The sequence below is a fragment of the Mus pahari genome, chromosome 4 (genome assembly GCF_900095145.1).
Source record: "Mus pahari chromosome 4, PAHARI_EIJ_v1.1, whole genome shotgun sequence".
NCBI lineage: Eukaryota > Metazoa > Chordata > Mammalia > Rodentia > Muridae > Mus > Mus pahari.
This window is the reverse complement of record NC_034593.1, coordinates 120,977,877-121,001,070: the sequence shown is the minus strand read 5'-3', so window position 1 is coordinate 121,001,070 and position 23,194 is coordinate 120,977,877. Positions and strand designations below refer to the sequence as shown.

General features: G+C 38.4%; 2 protein-coding genes across 2 annotated transcripts in view; one reads left to right on the top strand and one right to left on the bottom strand.

Annotated features, from left to right (window-relative positions):
* Nucleotides 1-313: 313 nt before the first annotated feature.
* Ints12 (integrator complex subunit 12) lies at nucleotides 314-19,811 on the bottom strand. The gene is made up of 7 exons (XM_021196106.1): nucleotides 19,696-19,811; nucleotides 14,709-14,873; nucleotides 13,065-13,217; nucleotides 10,810-10,994; nucleotides 9,087-9,246; nucleotides 4,152-4,298; nucleotides 314-2,427 (listed from the first exon to the last, which is right to left on the bottom strand). Exons 2-7 carry the CDS (start codon nucleotides 14,862-14,864, stop codon nucleotides 1,843-1,845), a joined length of 1,386 nt encoding a protein of 461 aa, XP_021051765.1. The 5' UTR covers nucleotides 14,865-14,873; nucleotides 19,696-19,811; the 3' UTR covers nucleotides 314-1,842.
* Nucleotides 19,812-19,879: 68 nt separating this feature from the next.
* Nucleotides 19,880-23,194, top strand: part of Gstcd (glutathione S-transferase C-terminal domain containing) — a 97,400-nt gene continuing 94,085 nt past the window's right edge. Inside the window, exon 1 of the mRNA XM_021196103.2 lies at nucleotides 19,880-20,055. The gene's annotated coding sequence lies outside the window, so the exon portion shown is untranslated. The remainder of the gene's footprint in view (nucleotides 20,056-23,194) is intronic.

Below are 23,194 nucleotides of genomic sequence, written 5' to 3'. Positions count from 1 at the left end.
GCCACAAATATCAAAACAATAGCTTCTCTCAGATCCAGCACACTTTCTGAAATGAGACTAAATTTTTTTTACTTCAAAGCTAATGTGTAAACTGTACTAAGCATTATTTCTCTAATATCTTCAAGGAAATGAATTACAATAACTGTAATAACTGTTGATATAAGCTGAGTCAGGTTATTTTGTTAAGTCAAAACTGCATTTGAACTATAAACAAACTGTTTTGAACTCTTTATAAAGGGGATATGGAGTTTATACCAAACCAGTGTTAATCAACAGAAAGGTGATTCACAAAACAAAAACATCTACAGGCATATTTTTAAGTATATAAATAGATATTTATTCCATCTCTAAATTTTGGGTTTATTTCAATATTGGTTTCTAATTTATTATGAACAATTTAATGCCATTATTTAACAGTTGAAAATATTTCCATAGAAAAAGACCATGCTTAACTTAAGTTTTCTCTTTTACAATGATTATCAATTTATTTTTAGAATGATGTTAGAAAATCTAGGGATAAAGAAAGATACACTGAGATTAGATTTAAAACAATTTGACTCAATGAATATAGGAAATCACAATATTCAGTTTTGGAAAAAAATGAGGTATTCATTGATTATAAAAAAGAAAGGATGCTATTTTGCTATAATACATTTATTGGTCAGATACAGAAAGTATTCTGTTCTTTGTTGGGATATATATAACATTAGCTTACAAGACAATGGCTTGTCTTGGATATATATAGCATCACATCATGGCAAGAGTTCAGAGGAGATTTTGCCCAACGGTCAATTCTGGGATAGTCTTTTATAACCCCACTCTTGGCCAGAATTAGTCAGTGGACACATGAGGACTAATTAATCCTTCCCAAGGGCATACTGATCTTCCAACAGGCTCCACCTGTCAACCACCAACTCCATTGCCATATTGGGGATTATGCTTCTAACACATGAAACCTTAGGACACAAACCATATCCTAACAATATTCAAAACATATGAAAACTTTCTGACAGAAATCTCAAGAACTAATAATTAGGTAGGAGCTTCTTTTTATACAAAGATAATTAAACCACATTAAACATTCTTGAAATATTAAAAACAGCTTGTCCTTTCACTGAGGAAGAAGCTGGGTGCAAACTAGTCATAATTCCCACATGCAAAACCTCTTAGAAATGGATACTCTTCTCAATAATTCTCAGAATGTGCAACCAGGATGAGTCAAGTCAGCATTTATTAAATGTTCATATTCGCACACTGGCCAGGTAGGGAAAGTGGGCAATGTGAGAAAGTATATTGTATTAAACGGGCATGAGCATTCATAATCTACTGGACTAAATAACTCCATAAGTAACTGATAAGGGGTGATTGAGAGCTAAAGACATGATAGGGAGCTATGGAAAATCACTTTCAAAATTAATTTTGATAAAAGAGGAAGTAATTAGAGAGAGATACTAGCTGACATGAGGACAATGACTGACAATGATCATTTCAGATTTTATAAAACGCTGGAACACTTTCTATTGAGTTGTCCCTGTCGCCCATAAGGTACCAGGTGAGCCATTTCTTTACATCTGCATGCGCCATCAATTTCCTGAAGCTCTTGTCATGAATCAGTCATTATAATCACTATTTTCACATACTATGCAAATTAAAAATGCTAAACAGAAATAAATAGATCCAAGTTTGGCTAAATGATGTTAGCATTTTAATGTAACAAACAATAGAGATTTGATCAAGATTTTTATTAAAGTACAGTATGTTACATCTTTTGTCCCAGTAAGGTTTTTTTTTTTTTTTTTTAAAGTTTTAGAGTAATATGATATAAAAACCTATCTGGCCATATTATTTCTTGAGTTTCTTTTGGGCAGCTTTCTTCTTGACCATCTGTAATCGCTTCATTGCATTGAGCTGTGATTCTTGTGAAGTTGGACCTTTAAGAGATGCTGAGGTACTGCTGCTGGTCTCTGATGTGGCTTTGCTGGTGGTACTTCCACTGGGCCCCGTTGTAGCACTATTTCCATTCCCACTCAATTGGCTGCCGCCTCCAGGAACTAAACTACTAGGACTAGGAAGACCCACTTTGCTGACGTTATCACAACTAACTGAGCGACTCAGGCCAGTCTTGCCTAAGGTTAGCGGTGGAAGCGGTTTCAACGGGACAGAGGGGCTAGTGCTGTTACCAGAACCTATTTTGGAACCTATTCCACCTTTGGATGATGTTGCCAGACCAGTCAAACCCACAGGCTTTTGGTTAGCAGATGAGGTAGCAGGTTTTCCACTACTGTTTTGTGCTGCTGAATTCAATTTTGCTGTTGATGGACCAGCTGAAGAAGTTTTGGCTGCAAAAGCTGCCCATCCAGTTAGGCCACTAGTTACCGAAGAGGACACGTTGTTACTAGAAGAATTTCCTGAAATAACCGTGGATGGCTAAAAAAAAAATAAAAAATATGTCTTACATTAGAGCCAAATATAATCAACAATTGTATGTCTTTGAATATAAATGTTTACTTGTATATAAGGAAGTAATGCTGTGGACAACAAAATTAGGTTCTTATGAAGCTGAGTTGGGAAACACATGGGACTTTCTGTAGTCAGGGAGACTGCTATACAACTTGCAGTTCCTGAATGGCACACTGTTGTAATGACTCCAAAGAAAACACATGAAATTCTTTTGGGAACTGCCCTAAGATTCAGTCACAAACCACAGACGAGAATCAGATTTAGTTCTTTAAGTCACTTTTCCTACCACCCAAAGTTTCACCTAGCTCATAACACATTTAAATCCAATCTACTTTAATAAAAAACAAACAAAACAAACCAACAGTTTACACACAAGACACTCAGGAGAAACTACCTAAGACAAAGATTCAATCATTAATGGATGTGTTAAAGGAAATGTCTATATAGAAGTTCTAAACTCACTTAAAATAATCAAGTTGCCACAAAAATTTCAACATCTAAATGTGTAAACTGAGGATACATTAAAAAAAACTCATAAAAGCAGTTTCTCAGTGTGTGTTTCCATTGAAACTACAGTAACAGACCCCAACTTTCACATAGTAGACTTTGCATCTGCCTCTTGGGTGGACTGGCATTTTGGGGAGGTTTGACAGACTCCTGGCTCATGTGTCAGCTCTAACATTTCGACTCTCTGATCAACTTCCTACACAGACAGACAAGAGGCCCTAAGCATTGCTGATTGCTGTTTTAAGCACATAGGGTGACTTCTGTTCACTCACATTGTCTACCTTCTTCATACTGAGACAAGCTCACAAAAGCATTCAAAGGGGAAGTCATATATAGGACTGTCTGTATTTAAAGTGAAAAATACATAAAGTATAAAAATAGTGATATAGTATCTAGATTATCTATTTGTATTTTAGAATTGACCTCTTATGAAATAGTGGGCAAGACTTCTTTAGCTCTTACAAAGTTGCCTTCAATATAGTCTGTATATGAGCACTCTTAAGCACCAGAAAAGCAATCAAAGTAAGAGTGCTTTGGGGTTTTTATTGATAAGAGAAGTTGAAATTTTTGTTCACATGTCCTGAAAAGCCACATTTTTATATTAGCATCATATAATTATCTCATGATATCCTGATTAGGAAAAACATCTTACAAAACATAAATTTCTGAGATAAACACTGATGGTGACAGAAAATGAGAGCAAAGAACACAGTGTGGCAAACTTAATTTTCAGTTTGAAAAATCCATTTTTCTCCTTTCCCTTCTATAAAACATGAAACTATCTGCTGTGGTGACTCTTCATCAAACTCCAAAGAAAACTTATTGAAAGTGACTAAAAGACCAGTGTTCAATGAAGGATAAACAGGAAAGCAGGGTGGATGTGCTGAGCACTTGACTCTAATGACTGCTGTGGCCTGGGCTGCTCCACAGAGTGACAGTGGCGTAGAACACAACCAGGATGCACAGACATAAAGCAGTACAACCTTGGGAACATAGTACCACCTCATACTTCAGTGTAGAAAGTAAATTCTGATATAAATGTTCCCTTCCTATCTAATTAATTATTAGTGTTCTTACTTCCAACATCAGTCACATAATAAAGTTTCTCATCAAACTTTTATGAGATCCTACCCTTCAGTCAGCCACACTGAGGTTTAACGTGGATGAAAACAAACACCATTTACCTTAACTTCAGTTCTCTTGAATGCTAGGAAGGTTGTCTCTTGTTTAAGTTTGGTTTCTGGTTTCTTAACTAATGGATCCTTGACAGTTGGAGCCACAGAAACAACAGTGGGTGCTGGTTTCTGTGGTGGCTTCTGAGTTTTCTGAGCCTATGAAAAACAGATGGACAATTATACATAAAAGTTTTTATTAAATAACAAAATTAAAAATGCATTAAAAACTATAAACATTGAACGTTAACAATAGTTCTAAAAATATTGTGATGATATTGAAATATCAAAAAAATCAACATATAGTTTTACAGATTTTATTAATTTCTGAAGAGTAATGATATCATCGATCATGCAAATTAGGGTTGGTTAAATATTATTTCAACAAGATAACCCTCCTGTTTTCAATAAAGGAAAATCCCAAACTCTGGTACAGCTACCCTTTGTAATCCATGTAGAATGGGCTTCAGAACCTCTGATAAATACCAAAATCTGTGGATGTTCAATCAAGTCCCTCAGATAATCAGCATAGTATCTGGGCCTAGTGACATCTGTCTCTAAATACTCAGGAGGCGGAAGCAAGAAGACTAGGAGTTTCGGGGCAGCCTGGGCTATAAAAGAAGTACAAAGGCCTACCTGATTTCTACATTAAGACCTTGTCTTAAAAACTTATGGGAGGTAGAAGAACGTGGATCTCTGTCAATTCGAGGCCAGCCTGGTCTACCTAGTGAGTTCCAAAACAGCTAGGGATACAAATAGAGATCTTGTATCAAAAAACAAGTAAACAAACAAAAGAAACAAACCCCACTAAGGCGGGGCTCACTGAGTAAAGAAGCTTGCCATGCAAGCCTGGAGTTCTGAGTGTCATCCCTGAAACCCATGTAAAGGTGGAGGGACAGAACCAGCTCCAACAAATTCATTCTCTCTGTCTCTGTCTCTTTCTCTTTCTCTCTCTGTTTGTGTCTCTCTCTCAGCTCCCACCCTCAAACAAAGTACTCTTAAAGGATGGTAGATATAGCTCAGCTATAAAGCATACTTAGCATGTAAGGCCCTGGAGTTCCAGCTACAGCACTAGGGGGAAAATACTGCATGTATAGAAGACCTCTGTAGACAGTAACTCATCTCTAGGTTTCTAAATCTAAATGCCATGCAGATAAATGTTATATTGAAATGTTGGATACTGAAATAATAGCAGGGAAACCAGCCTGTCCTTGCTTTGTACTGATGCTTTAATGCCCTTATTCTACCAACAAATATTTTCAATGCAGAGTGGGTGGAGTACATAGATGCTGAGTTCACAGAAACTGGGGGACAATCATGGAAGCATCCAGTTAGCATCACTCATTAAATAGTGCATGCCATTTCTTTTTATGGTTAGCCAAAGACTGAAGTAGTTTCTTCTTGAGGTTCAGTTGTAAGTTTTTAAGTTACTGAAGATGAGTTAAAAACAACTCTGGTAGTTTTCATGGTTTTAAACACTGAATTCAAAGGAAGAATTATTCATGAATAATAACACATTTCTGAGGTTTTTCATACAAGTGAATCAAATCTTTAGGAAAGTTTATAAATATAATTCCCATGTTACTCAGTAAGAATTTTATTTATTCTTCCTAAGCATTTTTATTGTGACCAATAACTATTTTATGACAAAATAAATACTATCAATGTCTCCCTATAAATTTTAATCCTTTTTCAGATTCTGAGTGTTTAATGTAGGAACAGTCCTAGCAATGTAAGCAGTACAGAGCAATGAAACAGTCTTTAGTATCAAACAGACCCAGGGCTGACCCCTGCTCATTACCTCTGCAGCTGTGTTACTTCAGGTGCAACACAATGCCTCACCAACCCCTTCACCTGTGTGTTTATGAGGACAAATTGTAGTTACGAAAGAGCTTAACCTAGGATCTCAAAATGTTAGGTGCTGACGATATCATTACTGTTACCTAGCATATGCAAGGACCTGGTTTGACTGCCTATACTTCAATAATATAAAAATGAAACATAATTACTGTGCTGGTTATTGTCAATTTGACACAACCTGTAGTCACTTGGGAACAAGAAACCCCAATTGAGAATTCCCAGATCAGAATGGCCTGTGGTAATGTCTGAGAGCCTGTCTTGATTAATGGTTGATATGGGAGGGCCCGGTCCAGGGTGGGCAGCTCATCCCTAAGCAAGAGGGCCTGAGCTTCACTAGAAAACCAGCTGCACATGAACTAGAAAGGAAGCCAGTAAGCAGCATTTCTCTGTGCATGGTGAAGCAGGGAACGATGACTTAAAAGGCAGACCTGGGGCGAAAACAGAGAGACCATATACATGCTTTTAAGTGGCATGCACCTCTCTCTCTCTCTCTCTCTCTCTCTCTCTCTCTCTCTCTCTCTCTCTCTCTCTCTCTNTATATATATATATATATATATATATATATATATATATATATATATATTACAACTTTGCTTTGGAAGTAACTGAAGGCCACTGGGAAACATAAACAGATCAAGTGAAGTAACTCATCCAGATGAATAAATCTACGCATTACTGTGGCAAAACAGATGGAAGGGAAATGAAGAGAATGGAAATTACAGGCTACTGCAGTAGCTAAGTAATAAGAGTCTTGCAGAACAGATTGGTAAGACTAAAGTGAGCAGACGCAAGGCATATATGACGTGTACACAGTTAAGTTTAGCAAACAAAGCTATTAAGAACTATGAAAGATATCAAGCATAACATCTAACTCAGGCAACTGTAGGGGAGGTCTAAAGAAAATAATTTTAATTTAAGGATATTAAATTTAAAGGATCAGTAATGAGTCAGTTATAGAAGACCAAGTATAAAGGGATTAAAAATCATGTACATAGGTTGATGTAAGCTAACTTAAAAGAAAACCTTGAGGAAATATAGCTTTTAAATTTGGTTAATAAAAGGTGATGGGGAAATAATAATTTAAATATTTTGGAAACTTAGGTCTTTCACAAGTTATTTCATTTAAATATTATTCATTTTTAGTGGTTGTCGTGCTCTGGAATGTATCATACTGCTGTTGTGTGGCACATGCTTTTGAACTGCAACATTCCCTCCAAACTGGCAGGAAAAAGGGGAGGCTCATGAGCCTCAGGAGGTAAACAAGTGGTCATGTGCTGGGGAGAACAGGAACTCTGAGAGCCACCCCAGCAGTATGAAAGCAAGTGAACAGTTGCTAGGAATGACTGGTCACTCAAACTGCACAGAGGTGTTTGGACTGTGCAGCAGCCTCCAAGCTGTGTGGCAAGCTCCAGGAGCCGTCACCGTGTTGCTGTGCGGTCTCCGGGGATGGAGCTGCTTGCATCACCCCTCACCGTGAGCTCACCAATGCTCCTGTTAGTAACCCCAATAAAAAACCTCATTCGGTCACCAATTGCTCATGGTACAATGACTACTTTGGTTTGTTGTGGACTCCATTTCTAGAGTGAACAGTCATATGAGTTCAAGCATGTGTGTGCTGGTTGTGTGCATGTATGTGTGCTCCATCTACTGAGGAAAAGTGTGTCATAACAACTGCTCATCTGAGATAATTTTGGTTGTAGTTTTGAAGAGCTAATTTCAATAGGAAACTAAAAAAATTGTACAACGAGATAAGAATGGATCGATTCCCATTTTCTACATGCTAACCACCAGTTGAGCCAGCACCATTTGGTCCTGTGAAAGCTCTATGCTCCAGTATAGGGGAATGCCAGGGCCAAGAAGCTGGAGTGGGTGGGGTGGTGAGCAGAGGGATAGGGGGTTTCCGGAGGGGAAACCAGCAAAGGGGATAACATTTGAAATGTAAATAAAGAAAATATTTAATTTTTAAAAAGTGATTATTTTTAAAAAAGTTATTATAAAAAAACTAAAATATTAAATATAGATTTCTTATTACAAAGAAAAAGAATATATACTAATAAACTTTACTATTTTTGACAGAATAAAACATTTCCTACTTCTGCTTTATCTAAGTAAACATAAAATGGACCTCCTGACTTTTACTTTAGTTGACAAATTGAGATCTTAAAAAAAATATAAGGTCAAACATACAGAAATTCATTTGATAAACAGACATAAAGATGCTTCTATTAAGACTTCTTAATCGAAGACACAGGAAGGGACACTCTAGAGATGACAAACCACTGAAGTAGACAGCCCCTTCTTAGTTTCTTTAAAATAAAATTTATAAGCCGGGTGTGGTGGCGCACACTTTTAATCCCAGCACTTGAGAGGCAGAGGCAGGCGGATTTCTGAGTTTGAGGCTAGCCTGGTCTACAGAGTGAGTTCCAGGATAGTCAGGGCTATACAGAGAAACCCTATCTCGAAAATAAATAAATAAATAAAAATAAAATTTATAAAATAAAATTAATTTACCTTTTAAATTTATAAAATTATAAAGTCTTCAGTATTAGTAGTTAGTGTGAGCACACTGGGAAAGTACACTGTGAGAATAAGATAAAGCCACAGTGCTAATGAGGAGGAAGGCTGGTGCATATGGGCACACAGGTGGGAAGACAGACAGACTCACAGGTGGAAAGACAGATGGACACAGGCCTCTGCACAGATGTGAGTTTCCTGGTTTCTACTCACTCAGGAATAGAGCTTTTTCTATGTCTTCTTCACAGACTCAACAAGTCTGGGACTTCCTATCTCACCACTTGTGCTTCATGGTGTTATAAAATGTTTGTGATTAAAGCTTCATGCTTGAAAAACATAATGTTCTATGTGTCTTCAACACTGTTTCTTTAAATTAAGGTGAATAGAGAAGGACATGTATAATGTCTCTGGGCATAGCAACACAAATACATGATAGTATATATGCAAACACTTAAGTGTTAGCTTATCTTTCAGCATTATTTTCAGTATGTGAAATGTCATAATTTCATTTTGAAATCATCTATCGACAAAGGAGCATGAGACTGTGGTTAAAATGTAAAGTGTGCTTCTTACCATTCTCTTCATCTGTCTAGTGCACCGGGCGCAGTACCACACCAGGCGAGGGTCATTGACTTCTTTGTCTGTCACCTGGGGCTTATGGCAGTCTTGGTGGTAGAGGTTATGACACTCTTGACATTCTACCAGTTGGTTTCCAGATGCCACGGTCATTTGTCTAAGAAAAACAGTGCGTTAAACACTGCAGCATCTTCAGCATACCATTTAAAGCTGTTTCCACTTTCTTCTTGTAAACTTTGTTATGTTAAAGAGAAAGAACCTCAGAAAAATCAATCTTCAATAAGAAAAATAGCAAACACTAGTATAAAGTCTACATAAGACCTTCATTTCTGATAGGTTATACTTAGTCAATAATTACAACACTTCAATTAAGTTTAATTCTATTTTTAGTCACTTAGCATTGCAAGTTTTTTGTTTTTTTCCAAAGGGTAGTAGGCTCTGATTACCGTAATGACATCACTTTCTTAGTATTTCCATTACATTCCCTTGATCGGTAGCTACATGTGTTTTGCCTTCTTCATTAATAAGTTAGGTAAGCTGAGTGTGGACACTCACACTTGTCACTCCAGCATACACATGACTAAGAGAAGGGCACCGCTGCGAGTTTAAGCATAGCCTGGGCTAGATGTTCTAGGCCAGCCTGGATTAGAGTAAGAACCTGTCACATAAAACTTATTTTAAAAAACAAATGAACAAAAAACCAAATGTTACCTAAAGATGAGAACCTACTCAAATCATTTATTCTAGTTAATACAAGATGTTTGGTATAAATATGACCAATGTATATATCTAAACAGAATGTAATAGCAGGTGTATAAAAAGTATACATTCCAACAGCACAAGAAAGCGACCCCCACAGGCTTGTGTATTATACTATGTACCCTGACAAAAGAAAACAGTCACCAAGTCTCTCCCTGTTAATATTCATTGCCAGATGCTTATTTCCATAGCAGACTGGGGTGAAAATACAATGTATGTGGGAACAGTTTATGCAGAAGCTATCAACTCATTTTCGTAAGGCTCCCAAAGCATGTATTTCCTTAGTTCCAATAAACTAGAATAGTAGAAGTTAATATTTTTCTTAGAATAGCCACAAAAATTATTTATGAAAAACAAAACCACAAAAAACCAAACCAAACAAACAAAAACCAAGCCAAACCCCCAACCCAAAGGAACGTCTACCAAGCAGAATCACACGCTTCTGTGACTCCGCATTCTAGTGTTAAAGTGCCACTCAGCATAGCCTACATTCACTTCCACTCTTCTTAGCAAAAGATGTAGTGGTGTTATTGAGAAATGGCATAGACTAGTTTATTTTCTTAAAGTGTCATCAACAATTCAGAGAAAAGAAAAAGCAATAAAGACAGCTTAACAAAAGATAGAACTGACATTTCTGATAGATTCTTCCTTACTTTAAAAAAAATGCATCATCGCTTCCTCTAGCACTCAAGAATGCAGACAGCATTACTACAACATACCAGCCTAAAGAAGCTGTGGCCCGGAAGATAAACTAGCTGACAGTTTTCAGTGTTCAAGTATTAGATGTGTAGTTTACAAGATGCAGTCTACTTATTTGTTCTCCATCCAAAATAATAAATACAAAACAAAATTCACAACAAATTATTTGAATGGGGGGGCGGCGTGCAGAAATAAACAGAGTAGGAGGAGAGTGCTTGCTCATTCTAGAGAATGAAAGCAATCTGTGGTAGGGATAACCTACCTACAAACAACACAGGCCAACCCCATCTCCATGGCAAAGTCGTCAGCACTAGTCTCTTCAAAGCTGGAGAGGTCAGCCATACTCAAATCCTTGCTGGTTTGTACAGTAATGGGAGAGGATCGTGTCTCTGGCTTCTCCAGTCTAGGTTTCTTTGGAACATCAATTCCTTCAGTGACATCTTTCATCTATGAAAAGAACGAAATGTTGAACAATTGTGAAATTAACATGACATAAACTCTAAATAAATACAGCAAAGTTCATTTTATAGACATTTTCACACTGACAGGGAGAGCTGTACACTTTGAGGACCAGTAGAAAGATCTTAACTATAATTTGAGTTGGACTCATGGAAGGAGTAAGAGGGGGAGAAGAAAGGGGGAAAAATTATATAAATTTAAAAAATTAAATTAAGAAAAGGTACTTGGCAATTAGTATGCTAAAATAGCAAGATATAAATGAATCAGAATAGTATAATTAATATCTGTACTCCCTTTTGTATTATACATACTAAAGAATTCTGAAAATTCAATGCATATCTTATTTCTCTCATTCAAGATGTTTGGACTAATATGGCTATTTAAAACAACAACAACCCCAAACTTTTGAGGTGGGGACACTGCTGACTGAATAAGGTGCCTGCTGTGCAAGCATCAAGGAACAGAGTTTGGATCCCTAGAGCCCATATAAGAGCAGGCATAGGGGCAGCACTTGGCCAGCTAACTACATTAGTTTGAATTAGTGAATTCCAGGGTCATCGGAGACACCTGCTTCATTACATAGAGTAGATAGTAAGTACATAGGATATTCACTGTTGACTTTGAGCATCTACACATATGTAGACCTGCATACAATATCCATAGAACACACATACACATGAACACATACTATATATAAAAAACTTTTATGTAAAGAACACTTTAATTGTGTCTAGTAATATTCAAACTATACTGAAAAAGTAAATAATGAGCTCCATTCCTATCTAAACTTAAATGTATCACCACATTTCCTTCAAAGCTAATTCTGGCAATTTTAAGATATAAAACTTATACGTAAATCTGTTGGATTCACAAAAATTAAACCCTGATAAAGTACATAGAGAATTTAGAAATTTTAAACTTTATTGGTAAAGGTATAAATCTGTTATAACAATTTTGGATAGCAATTTCGTTATGTCTAGTAATGATAAAAATATAATTATTTTCACATCCTTTTATAGATATATAACTTATAAAAATTACTAACATGGTCACAGAAAAATATGGCTAGCTCACTGAAGATGTACTGTAATAAAGGAAAAACAGAAATTTCCTAAATATTTACCAGTAAAGTAATTGGTAAATTTATTTATTCATAGAATCAATGTTAATAGAAGCAAACAAATCGCAAAAAACAAAAAGCAAACAAACAAACAAACCCAGAAACCCACTAAGACATACATAGACCAACATAAACTTGAAAAACACAGCTTGGCCACAGAGACTCCTCGGTGGATAAATGTGCTTGCTCCCGAACTGATGGCCTGAGTTCCATCCCCAAGCCACCCTGTTAGAACGGGAGAACCGACTCCTTCACATTGTTCCCGTGCTTCCAGATTCACCTGCGGCACACGTGCTCACATTCCCATGAATATATTAACGTAATACAAACTTAAAGACAAAACATGGTTGAGTGAATTAAAAAAAACTAAATGACATATATAAACACTATAAAGACAGCTGTATAAATACAAGAGCACAAAGGTAATGCAATGGTTAGACTAATAATAATCATCTATTATTAGCAATAGTATAAAAACATATGGGATATGCCTAACTGAAGGCAAAGGCCACTGAACATCTTTAGTACATTCTTCATTAGTTGCTAAACTTTAACTACCATTTCCAAAAGTTACCCAAAAAATACATTAAATGTAATACCTGTAGCCTTCTCAAGTAACAAGTTTGAGTTTAGTCACATGTGGTTTCTTTGTTTTACTTCTCAACAGCTATTGCAGCCAGAGTTATGAATTAGAGTCTTTATTACTTTCCCTTGCCGTGCAAATGCTTGACAACAACTATCTCAAATCATGGTTAAATATACTTCTAGATTTTACTCATTGTTTTTTAAAAGTTCAACATCTCCAGCTATCAAAATATATTTACAGAATGATCATGATGTAGCTATACCCACTGCTACATAAAGAAGTAGACACAAGACATTCTTTCTGCCTATGAAAATTGTTTCTCCTTTCCTACCTAAGCTAAAGCAAAGCTTACCTTATCAGCAGGTCTCTTCTCGGCCTCTTTCTTTATCTTCTCAGCTGTGAGGCCTTTGCCGTTACTACTGCTGGAAGGGAGGCTAGATGATGGTTTGGGCTCTTGCTTAATAGAAAGTGATTTTGTACTTGAAATTTTGGGTGGTTCCACATCCTAAAGGGTGAAATAAAAAGGTAAGAGGCCTTCATTTTACTCAAAATAGAAGGGCTGGGTCTACTGCTTAGTGCTTGCCTAGCATGTAGAAAGTCCTGAAGAAAGCACCGAAAAAAGAAAAGCACAAAAAGTAATAATCTAAACAATTTCCAGTTAAAAACCAAGATACCATATTCTAGTCCATGTAACACTGTTTCCTCCCATGGCCTCGATAAGAAAACCTGAGACATAACCAGCACCTATCGGAGGTCCTCATGGTGTGTATGTCGACGAGACAGCCACCCCAGCCCCAGACCGTTATCACCCAGACTCTTTTGTGATCACTCTCTTGCAGGCTTACACTCCAGAAAGCCATGGGCACTAAAGCTGGGTTGTGGCCATAACTTATGCTTCAGATTCTGATCAGTCTCAAGCTAGCCATAGTTCTGTCTTCTGTCTTAGTTGGGCAGCTGTGTCCCCACACCTGGGTGACCTGGAGTTTCAAATCTAGAATAGTACAAGACTTCTTGCCTGTGCTAGGTAGACACTACTCCGGCTGACTAACTTATTTGGTTGTAATTTCTACAATTCTACAAGATAGTTCTTAGTCTCCTCACTTTGCCAAGGTTGGGTGAAATAAATTTAGTTTCCTTACTGTAAAGTGAGAAGAATATGCAATACTAATTTCCAGGGATTATTATTATAACAAAAATTCATTATAGCCACAAACCACTTAGAAAAGGCCTAATTAGACACTGTAACATTTCAGGGTATGTAATTTGGTAACACACACACACACACACACACAAGAGGTAAACTGAACTTTCAAAAGGTGTTCCTGACTCTAAACCACACTCTTGTCACATAATGCTTCCATTCACTATCAATAATGGAACTACATGGCCTTGTCATCTACGACCTTTATATCATCCTGTCCACATTAAATTCATTATCAAAAAAAAAAAAAATTTCTGTGCTATTTATAGTTTTATCCTTAAAACACTACTGAATAATCAGAAACAAGTTTGGATACCTTTCACAGCATAAAAACTAGTTATAAAGAACTGGAAGTTAAATTGCAAAGTGATTTTTGCACACCAGGTAATAAAACAGCATATGCTGTAGACCAGCGGCTCTCAGCCTTCCTGACGCTGCGACCCTTCAACACAGTTCCTCATGCTGTGCTCATCAACCATAAAATTATTTTCATTGCTATTTTATAATCGTAATTTTGCTACTATTATGAATTGTAATGTAAATATCTATGTTTTGAGATGGACTCAGGCAACCCCTACAAAATGGTCATGACCCATTAGTTGAGAACCATTGCTCTAGACCAAAATAACATTTCTGGGTGCCCTTTGAAAGCATGAGGGAAGAGAACAAAGTTAAAGAATGTAATTTCTTTGAGACATAAAGAGTGATTACTATGGTATAGAGTGTTTCAAGATAATCTAAATGTATTCACTGAACACTTCCAACACTTTCCAAACTTTGTATTCAGGTAGATACCTTTTGAGTTGGACGGTAACTTGAATCAATGCCCCGAGCCAAAGACTCATCAAGCAATGCTTTTAGCTTTTCAGCAGAATCTTTACTCTTTGAGTGTAAGAAACCTAGTGCTTTCAGAAAAATGGGATCAAGTTCCAAGTTCACAGTAGCAGCCATTGCAAACACCTGAAGAAAAGAAAAAAAGGGGGGGGGGAATTTAGACAGTGTATAATTATATATCCCAACATTTATCCATTTTGTTTTCTTGCTTGTAATATTTTAAAATATCTGAAAGGTTATTAGAGGCACAGTAAGGACAGGCATTATCTGACTTCCTTCTCCCTTCTGGAACAATTAATGTTACCAACTTTCTACATATCTACATCCACCACATTTCTGAGACAGGGTCTCCCTATATGCTCAGGCTGGACAATTTGATCTTCCTGCCTTCATCTCTGCACTGGTGAGCTTGGAGGTATGTTGCCACCACACCTTACGAAGGCAAAGTTTGAATACTAACAAGATCTTTAATCACAGAGCATCTCCCTGGTTATCTCAAATAACACATCCGTAACTTATGACACACTTAACCTGCCCGCTTTTAAGTCAAGTTTACTACCCATTAAAATGTTTCTTTTCCAAGTCTTATTTTTACCACAAAAATAGATATCTCGTGTTCATGGGGGTGGGGCGGGGAGGGCAAGGATAGGATCACAGAGCAGGTCCATGTGTCGACGAAGTCACTGTGTAGCTTTTACAACTGTTTCTTGGTTTGCTTCTGTGCATTTTCCCTCCTCCTCAGTCCTCTGCTATTTTTAATATCCCAGAAAGCATTAGTGGTAGTTTTCTATATCACATTTAGATGGAGGGATCTTGTGCATTAAGCTGTTTCTCAAAAGCAAGGTCTCTAAGCAATGATCCTTACCTACTGCATGGATCCCTGAGGTCTAACACTTGCTATCCTAAGGATACAATGGGCCAGACAATGGGGCCACACATCAAAGGTCTGCAAAGTTCTCAACACTCAATTTTGTTTTCAGTTAATACCAGTGTTATCACATGCTTCTAATTCTGGCTGTCCTTCTTCCAAATACCTTCTAGGCAAGGAATTATTAAAATAAAAACATACCCTTGGTGTTCAATTCTTTGATCGATATACTAAGGTTTTAAATCCTCTTCTATCCTTCAGTTTAAAGGCATAGTAATGAAACACAGCTACAGGGCTACAGTTAAAGATCTCACCAATTCCACAGTAAGCTCCCATTTTCAAGGGCTTACATACCATTAAAACTTGCTGTACATTGAATCTTGGCATATGAAAGCACAGGCTGAAAATAGGTTTCATTTATTCCTTCTATTTTCCTCTTCATACCCTGCCCAGATCAATAGGACAGACAGAAAGACAGAATACACACACACACACACACACACACACACACACACACACACACACTCATGCACACACACATACACACCAGGCTTTTTCTACATTTCTAAAAAGGTGTCTGATAATTAAAAATTCTTGCTGATTCTATGTTCTACTAAAACATGACCTGTCTGAATTGCCTAGATAATGGAGAGTGAAGGCTAGTACTAGAAAGAAAAAGTAACCACACCTCAGTTATATTAGTGAGAATTTAAGAAAATGAAATAGGCTCTACTGCTGTTTTAAATTATATTACATATATTATCTCCAAAGAATGACAGGAGGACTATTTTAAAATGCACTGATGAGGAAAATTCATTTACTATAATTTCCATGATTAAAGAGGTAAACTTGTTTCAGATAGAAGAACACAGTCTAATCTTTCTATGACCTGTTTTCTGTAGCTGTGGACACACTAGTTTATTTAACCCAGGGCAGTCTGTTTTACAGGTTACTGAGCAAACAGTGATACTACACAAATACTTACAATAGGGCAGAGGCACTACTTTATATTTTCTCTTCTGAAAAATGGAAGCAAAGTATTGCTATGTAATTCTGTCATCACAAATGAAATGCCCATAAACTAGGTAACCTATGGTGTAAATCTACAAAATTTGTCAACAGCAATATTCTAAGGGGAACCTCAGAATTAGTTCTTTTTCTAAGACTTGACATGCTGTGCACCCCTGCCATAAATTACTGACATCTTTCAAATCCAGTTCTGCACATGGTGGAATGTTGTATGTGTGTGTGTGTGTGTGTATGTGTGTGTGTATGTGTGTATATAAGAAAGATCTAGAGACCATTATTCTGAACTATCCAGCAACTTCCAATTTCCCTTTTCTCCCTATACATCATGGCTTCTTTAAAGTACAAATGTTCATCCAGTGTTTTTATGGAGCTCAGCCCTTCACCCTCCCCAAACTAGCTTTATTAGCAGCCCACTCATTAATAACACATTCCCCTATATTTTCTACTTTTTCCTCAGGCACTATCTGCTTTAACTATTCTCACTAATGACATCATGATTTATAGCTTCCAACAGGGCAGTGTTCCTTTGACTTGTTCCATCAGAAAGGCTATAACAGCATCCAGACAGAACCTCTTCTGTATTGAAATTCCATGACCCCATTTATCAACCTCTGACCTCATGGGTTTATTTAAGAACATTAGGGCCAGGCCCTTCTTTCTCTCTCCCTGACATTACCTTTAAATAAGCATATATTATGATCTTCTAAAACATTTTTTAAATAATTTTATTTAGTTCATTAACAGAAAGCTTCATTTTCAGCCCGTGAAATGTAAAGTCTGCTACACCATTCTCTATGACTACAATCAACAGTCTCCTCCTTTGCAAATTATATCTTCCATTTTTTTTTTTTAGTTAATTCCCCCCCCCCGCCTGCCCTTCCTTCTTGCTCCTACTTCTTTCTCAAACCAAACAGAAGCAGTAGGTGGCATAAAAAATGTACATGTAAATACAAAACACGAAGGTAGATGAAAGAATATGTTAAGTGTGAGTTTATTTTAAAAACGTAAGTGCTGTTTAAAACAAAGAAATGAAGAAAATGAATATTTATTACTGTAAAACTATCAATGACCTAGGACGTGGCAGTGATAACGCTGGTGGGAGGGATCATTGGGGCACACTAGGAAGTATCTGTAGCAATGCAAGTCACACTGCAACTGCCAGCCTATACAATAATCTCCCCGCATCGCTTACCTCTGTTTATGGCAGTATGCTATTCCCTTCCTGTTCAGTTTCTGCTCTATTACAAGTCGCTCAATGATTCTCTTCCAGTTCTCTAAGCATCCTTATCCCACTGCTCTAAGGTTTACCTACTTTGTAGACAGACATGCTTCCATTTGGCATCTTCTCCCAGCTACACCCAACCAAGTGCCACTGAAAGAAATACCATATTCTCTTCCAGGTTATTAGTCCTATCTAGCATGCTTCACACTTAGCATTCTCATGCTTGTTTGGTCGATTCACTTCCCATCTTTCCAGAAATAACAATTACATTTTTCTTTAAAAACTGCCAATGCTTCTCTTCGACCATCCCTTTCCACAGAGCCAACAGCAAATTTAACTTGGCATCCTACAGAACAGGACCTCTTGCAGCCACTTGACCCTTTATTTCTCCAAGTCAGTTTTAAGTCCAGCCTCGCTTTTTCAAGTCACCTTCTAGCTCAGGCTACTATCCCCTATTTTAAGATCAAGTAAATACAAGAAAGATACTTTGTATTTTTAACATTTAAGTTGTTATTGGACCACTCTTTCCTGGCTCTTCTCATTCCTGCGGTTGGTACTACTGTTCCAATGATCTGTCCTGGGATGCCTTGCTTTAGTTTCCCTACCAATTTGTTCTTCAGCGATCATGCGCATTTTGTTGTCAACTACCATCTCCAGGCAGATGACTCCATGTGGTTTTCTCTCACTTCCTCTTATTTCTCTGTCACTCTGAAAACAATGACCAGACTATTATTCAGCTAACTCACCAAAGTCTAATATTCTTGCCTTTTGCTCTACACAGTTCTAATCACTTCAGCAAAAGGCATTAATGAAACTCAAATGTCTTTTCCTTCCATCATAACCTAAACTCAAAAAGCAAGACAATCATCTATTTTATGGGTGGGGATGTATACAGTGTTCTAATCTGCAACATTCACTTTCCAGTCTTTCATCTGTCTTTAATTCATTAATCTCAGTAGTATATAGCTTTTATGAGAGCAGAAGTTTATGAAGGGCGAGGGGGGGGGATGCAGGTATTTCCCTGGCAAGTAGCATTTCACTGGTGTTTTAAAAAGTATTTATTGAATCAACTGGATTTTTGCCAAAATGGTCCTTTTCGAGGCTGCTGTGTTGTCCCTAAACAAAATTGAGCACCCCTAGCTAAATAGATGCTTTCTCTCGGATCTCTTTTACCCTGCCTGCTAAGTTTCAAACAAACTTCTAAGTTGATCACCTGCTAGTGCATGAGATAAAGGAAAACTGACGAGAGTGCAATACTCATTACAACACTCAGAAACCATCCCATTCGTGTCTCTGCAAGATTCTGTAATCCTTTCCAATTAACTTTTCTTCTTCTTTCCAATGAGTGCTTCGCCTTTGGGGAAGTCTGGAAACTCAGGTTATAAAAACCCCAATTCCAAAACAAACCCAAGCGCTAGAGAAGCTAAGAAGAGTCAAGAGACACTTTGAAATGCCAATTCTTTGATGGAATCAAAACACACAGGGGGCGGCCTCGAATAGGGGAAAGTCCTTCTCAAGGAGGCCAGAACAGAGATGTAAGACGGGAGCTGTAGAGAGGTCTCCGGAACCCTGTGTCAAAGGTCTGGGGCAATTCCACGGTCCCGGTCCCCGGGGCCATCGTCCTCGGCGCCCTCTCACACAGCCCTTACAGACCAGGAGGCGCGCTCAGGCGGAGCCACGCAACCACCCCGCAAATTATGAGGTCTCCCCTCCAGCAGGGAGGAGACCGGCAGCCCACGGAGCTCCGCTCCGGCCGCCCCTCGCGGGGTCTCGAGCCTTCCCTCCCGCCCCCGAGGCGCCAGGAAGCGGGGACCCTCGTCACCACTCACCGCTCCGCCCCGCCACTCGGTCGGTTCCCGGTAGCTCTCTTCGAACCCGTCCCCGCCCTCGCCAGCTTGAAGAAGAGAGAAACAAAGGTTCCCGCAACAGGTCGGAGGGGGAACGTTTCCGAGTGAGACAGCAGGAAGTGACGCGGGCCGCCCCTTCCGGTCCGCCGGATTATGAATGGCGTTGGGCGGGGGACGCGCCGCCACGTTGTCTCTTCCTTCTTTTCGCCCCCTTCCCCAGCTCTGGGCCTCGCTGAAGTAGCCTCGGAGTCCCGGCTCGAGCTGGGCGGGAAGGCGCGGTGGCCCGCGTCGTCGCCCGCCTGCCCCCGCGCCCTCCCTGCCTGGCCGCGCCCCTGCGACCAGGTAAAGAGGGCGCTCGGGCCGCTCGTCCCCCGCCGCCACCGGAGACCCTCGCTCGCCCCCAGGGCTCGGCGGGGCTGGGCTTGGGGACCGAGGTGGGACCGGGGACGGCTCGCAGCCCCTGAAAGTCTTGCCAGCCCCACATTCACCGCAGGCTTTTGGCGTGGGTGCAGATGGAAGGGCTCCGCGCCGTCCCGCCGGGTGACGCGTGGGCCACCCGGCTGCGAGCCATCCCTGCGTGGGTAGAGCAGCAGGGCAGCTTTGCCTGCTAGGGCGTTGTGTGGTCGTTTGAATTAAGTGCAGGAAAAAAAAGACCTCTTGGAGCACGGTTTAACTTTCCCCAAAGACATAGTTTCCCGTCGCAGCCCTTCCTGATTGGACGCTGTACGTGAATACTGTGTTACAGTTAGGGTCTGCTTCTTTTGGGGGTCGTTTGCTTAGCTATCCCCACCAAAGCAGCGTTGCTCTTCCATCCATTAATAGCGCGAACAGAAAACCTGAGTTTGCACGAGAACTGCTTTGACTTCAAAAAAAAAAAAAAAAATGGATACTCAAACAAGTACCTCTCCAAGTTTGTTTGGTTGGGGAATTACACCACCCCATCTCCATCCCCCGCCTTATCCACCACCAGTCTTTGTCATAAATTCCTTAAGGTCAGAAAAAAAAAAAGGACGAATGTGTCTCGTACCACATTATTGCTAAAGATAGTGGCGTTTGTCAAGTTTCCCTCGTGCTGTACTAGAGAAAGGGTATTTAGAGGAAAGAATTAAAAAATCAAGAACTGGAAGTGATTTTAAACATGTAAATATGGTCTTGAAATGCCATCAGAATAAACTGTTACAATACAACTGATTTGCTGACATTTAATAGATCAAACTTTAAGCTATATGAGTGTTAACTGCACTTTGAGGAGCATACACTGCCGTTGAAATTGTGACTCAATCATTTTAAAGAGGCCTAGCTTCAAAAATAAGATTGAGGTTTGAACGTTGTTCTATGTTACTAATAAAAACACCATTAAACTAGTAAGGGGCCATGAAGGGGTGGGCTCTCAAGGAAGGGGAAATGGGATGCAGTGAGGACAGGAGGAGTGGAAAGAATACTATGTATTTCCCCACTTGAAACAAAACTAAAAGCTTTGTGGTTGTGGACTTAAGGAGTTTTGTTTTAAACCTCTTATACTTTATAGCTTTTGTTTCAACAGCACATGGTTTTAAATAAGCACAAACAATAATCCATTTGGCCTTATTAATAGTTATTTAGCAAACATAAGAACATTTGGGATTTACCCTGGTGTCCATCAGTATTTTAGACTGTTACCTGATAAGTGTTTTTATCCTTGAATGCAAAGTAACTTACTGGTTTCTTCTATAAACACTTCTTAGGATGCAAGAGTTTAAGCTTTGTAATCATAAAATAAGTTATTGCTTGCTGAGATAACTAAGTATTTTTTTCAGGCTTGCTGATATTTTCAGCATGTTTACATTTTATTCTGTCCTTCCCTGTTAACCACAAGGTCAAATTTAACTGCACCCATTATGACTTCATAGCAACAGACAGTTCTTTGAATCTCCAGAGAGATTATATATTCTTTTATAACTAAGATTTCAGTAAGCATTTCACTTCCAAACTTTTCTTATTTCATAAAAATTTCTTGCCCTGGGATCCAAATAGCTAATTTTAATCATGGGTTAATTGCCCCTGAATTATAATCCTACATTACATAGTATGAACTCTAAAAGCTATATTTCTTTCTTTGACTTTTAACTAGAGGTAACTGACTATTATTTATGAAGAAACACTTTTTAAAGATCTGTATTGTGATAAAGTGGGGTTTGTAACCAAATAATGCTGCTTTGTTAAATGTCTAAACTATGAGCTAAGTTGTACATTCAAAATATTGAAGATTGTCTGATGTAGAGAATTGAGCAGATTTAAATTTAGATTTCAATATTTGTATAAGTATTGTATTTGAATAAGTAAATATTCATACTTGTTAACTATGTCAAACTTTTTATTTTATAAAATATAATCTGCTAATATGTAATTATTTTATGACTCCTTGGTTTTTAAAATTCAGTATTAAATTTATCAGTGTTTGTGTTGAAGCACTTTTAAGTTCAACATAGTCCACACATTTCCTTGGAAGAAGTTTTCAAATAAAAAGCATGAGTTGGATTTTTCCCATTAAAGTTTATGCATTTTAATAGTGTCATTAGGTAAAGAATTTGTGAATTTTAAAGAGTAGTAGGGGGTGAGGTCTAACTCAGTGACAGAGTACTTACCCAGCATGAGCTGCAACACTACCCAAAACAAAATAAAGAAGGTAGGTAGCATTTCCCTCAGGGCTCCCCTGTCAGTCATTGTCCTTAGGCGCTGCTATTACTACCCTCATTCCCTACAGGAGAAAACTAAGAAGGAAAGTTGGTTTTTTTTCCATTAGTTTATTTATTCACTTTACATCAGGATTGTGCCCCCACTCCTCCCAGTCTCACCTTTACAAATCCCTCCCCTCACTAGCCCCTCCCATTGTCAGAGAAGGGGAACCCCCTCTTAGGTTCCACCCTTCCTGGGACATCCAGTCCAGCAGTACTAAGCTCAGTAGTGTGGGTGCTAAGTGATGAGATTTGGGTTCTATTTCAAAGAAGGAGAGAGCAGGTGTGAGAGATGAAGGAGTTGAGCAGGTCTTCAGGGTTGGAGGTAGGTGCATGGTGTTGCTATTTCATCAGCAATGGGGCCAGAAAAGAAAAATGAACACATTTAGAAAAATACCCAATTGAAATGTCAAGCCTGGAGCTCAGGCAAGATGTGCCTGAAATAAATGTAGGAGTCAGATAATATTTAAAGCCATTGGCACTGCAGAGCACATAGAACAATACTGTTGAGATGTGGCTCGTGTACTGGTAATGGGCCATGAAATCAGTCAACAGTCATAACATAAAAGGGAAAAACAGCATAAATAATCAGATTTATTCCACGCAATAGAGTAAGTACTCATGACATTATGTCAGGTTTTGCTGTTGCTTTTTCTGGCAGGAAATATATATATTAAGTCACTCACTCTCTGATCTACGACTTAGCCTTTTGGATTTTAAAACAGCACCTTCCTAAAGTCCCCAAGCTTGCTTTGAATTCACCATGT

What these genes read in the sequence shown, in the direction of transcription:
- Ints12 (XM_021196106.1), bottom strand. Translation starts at nt 14,864, where the DNA reads ATGGCTGCTACTGTGAACTTGGAACTTGATCCCATTTTTCTGAAAGCA. An exon ending in AGAAGAGACCTGCTGATAAG is followed by an intron (nt 10,995 to 13,064) that starts GTAAGCTTTGCT and finishes TTCTTTTCATAG; the next exon opens with ATGAAAGATGTCACTGAAGG. An exon ending in CTAGACAGATGAAGAGAATG is followed by an intron (nt 4,299 to 9,086) that starts GTAAGAAGCACA and finishes TGTTTTTCATAG; the next exon opens with GCTCAGAAAACTCAGAAGCC.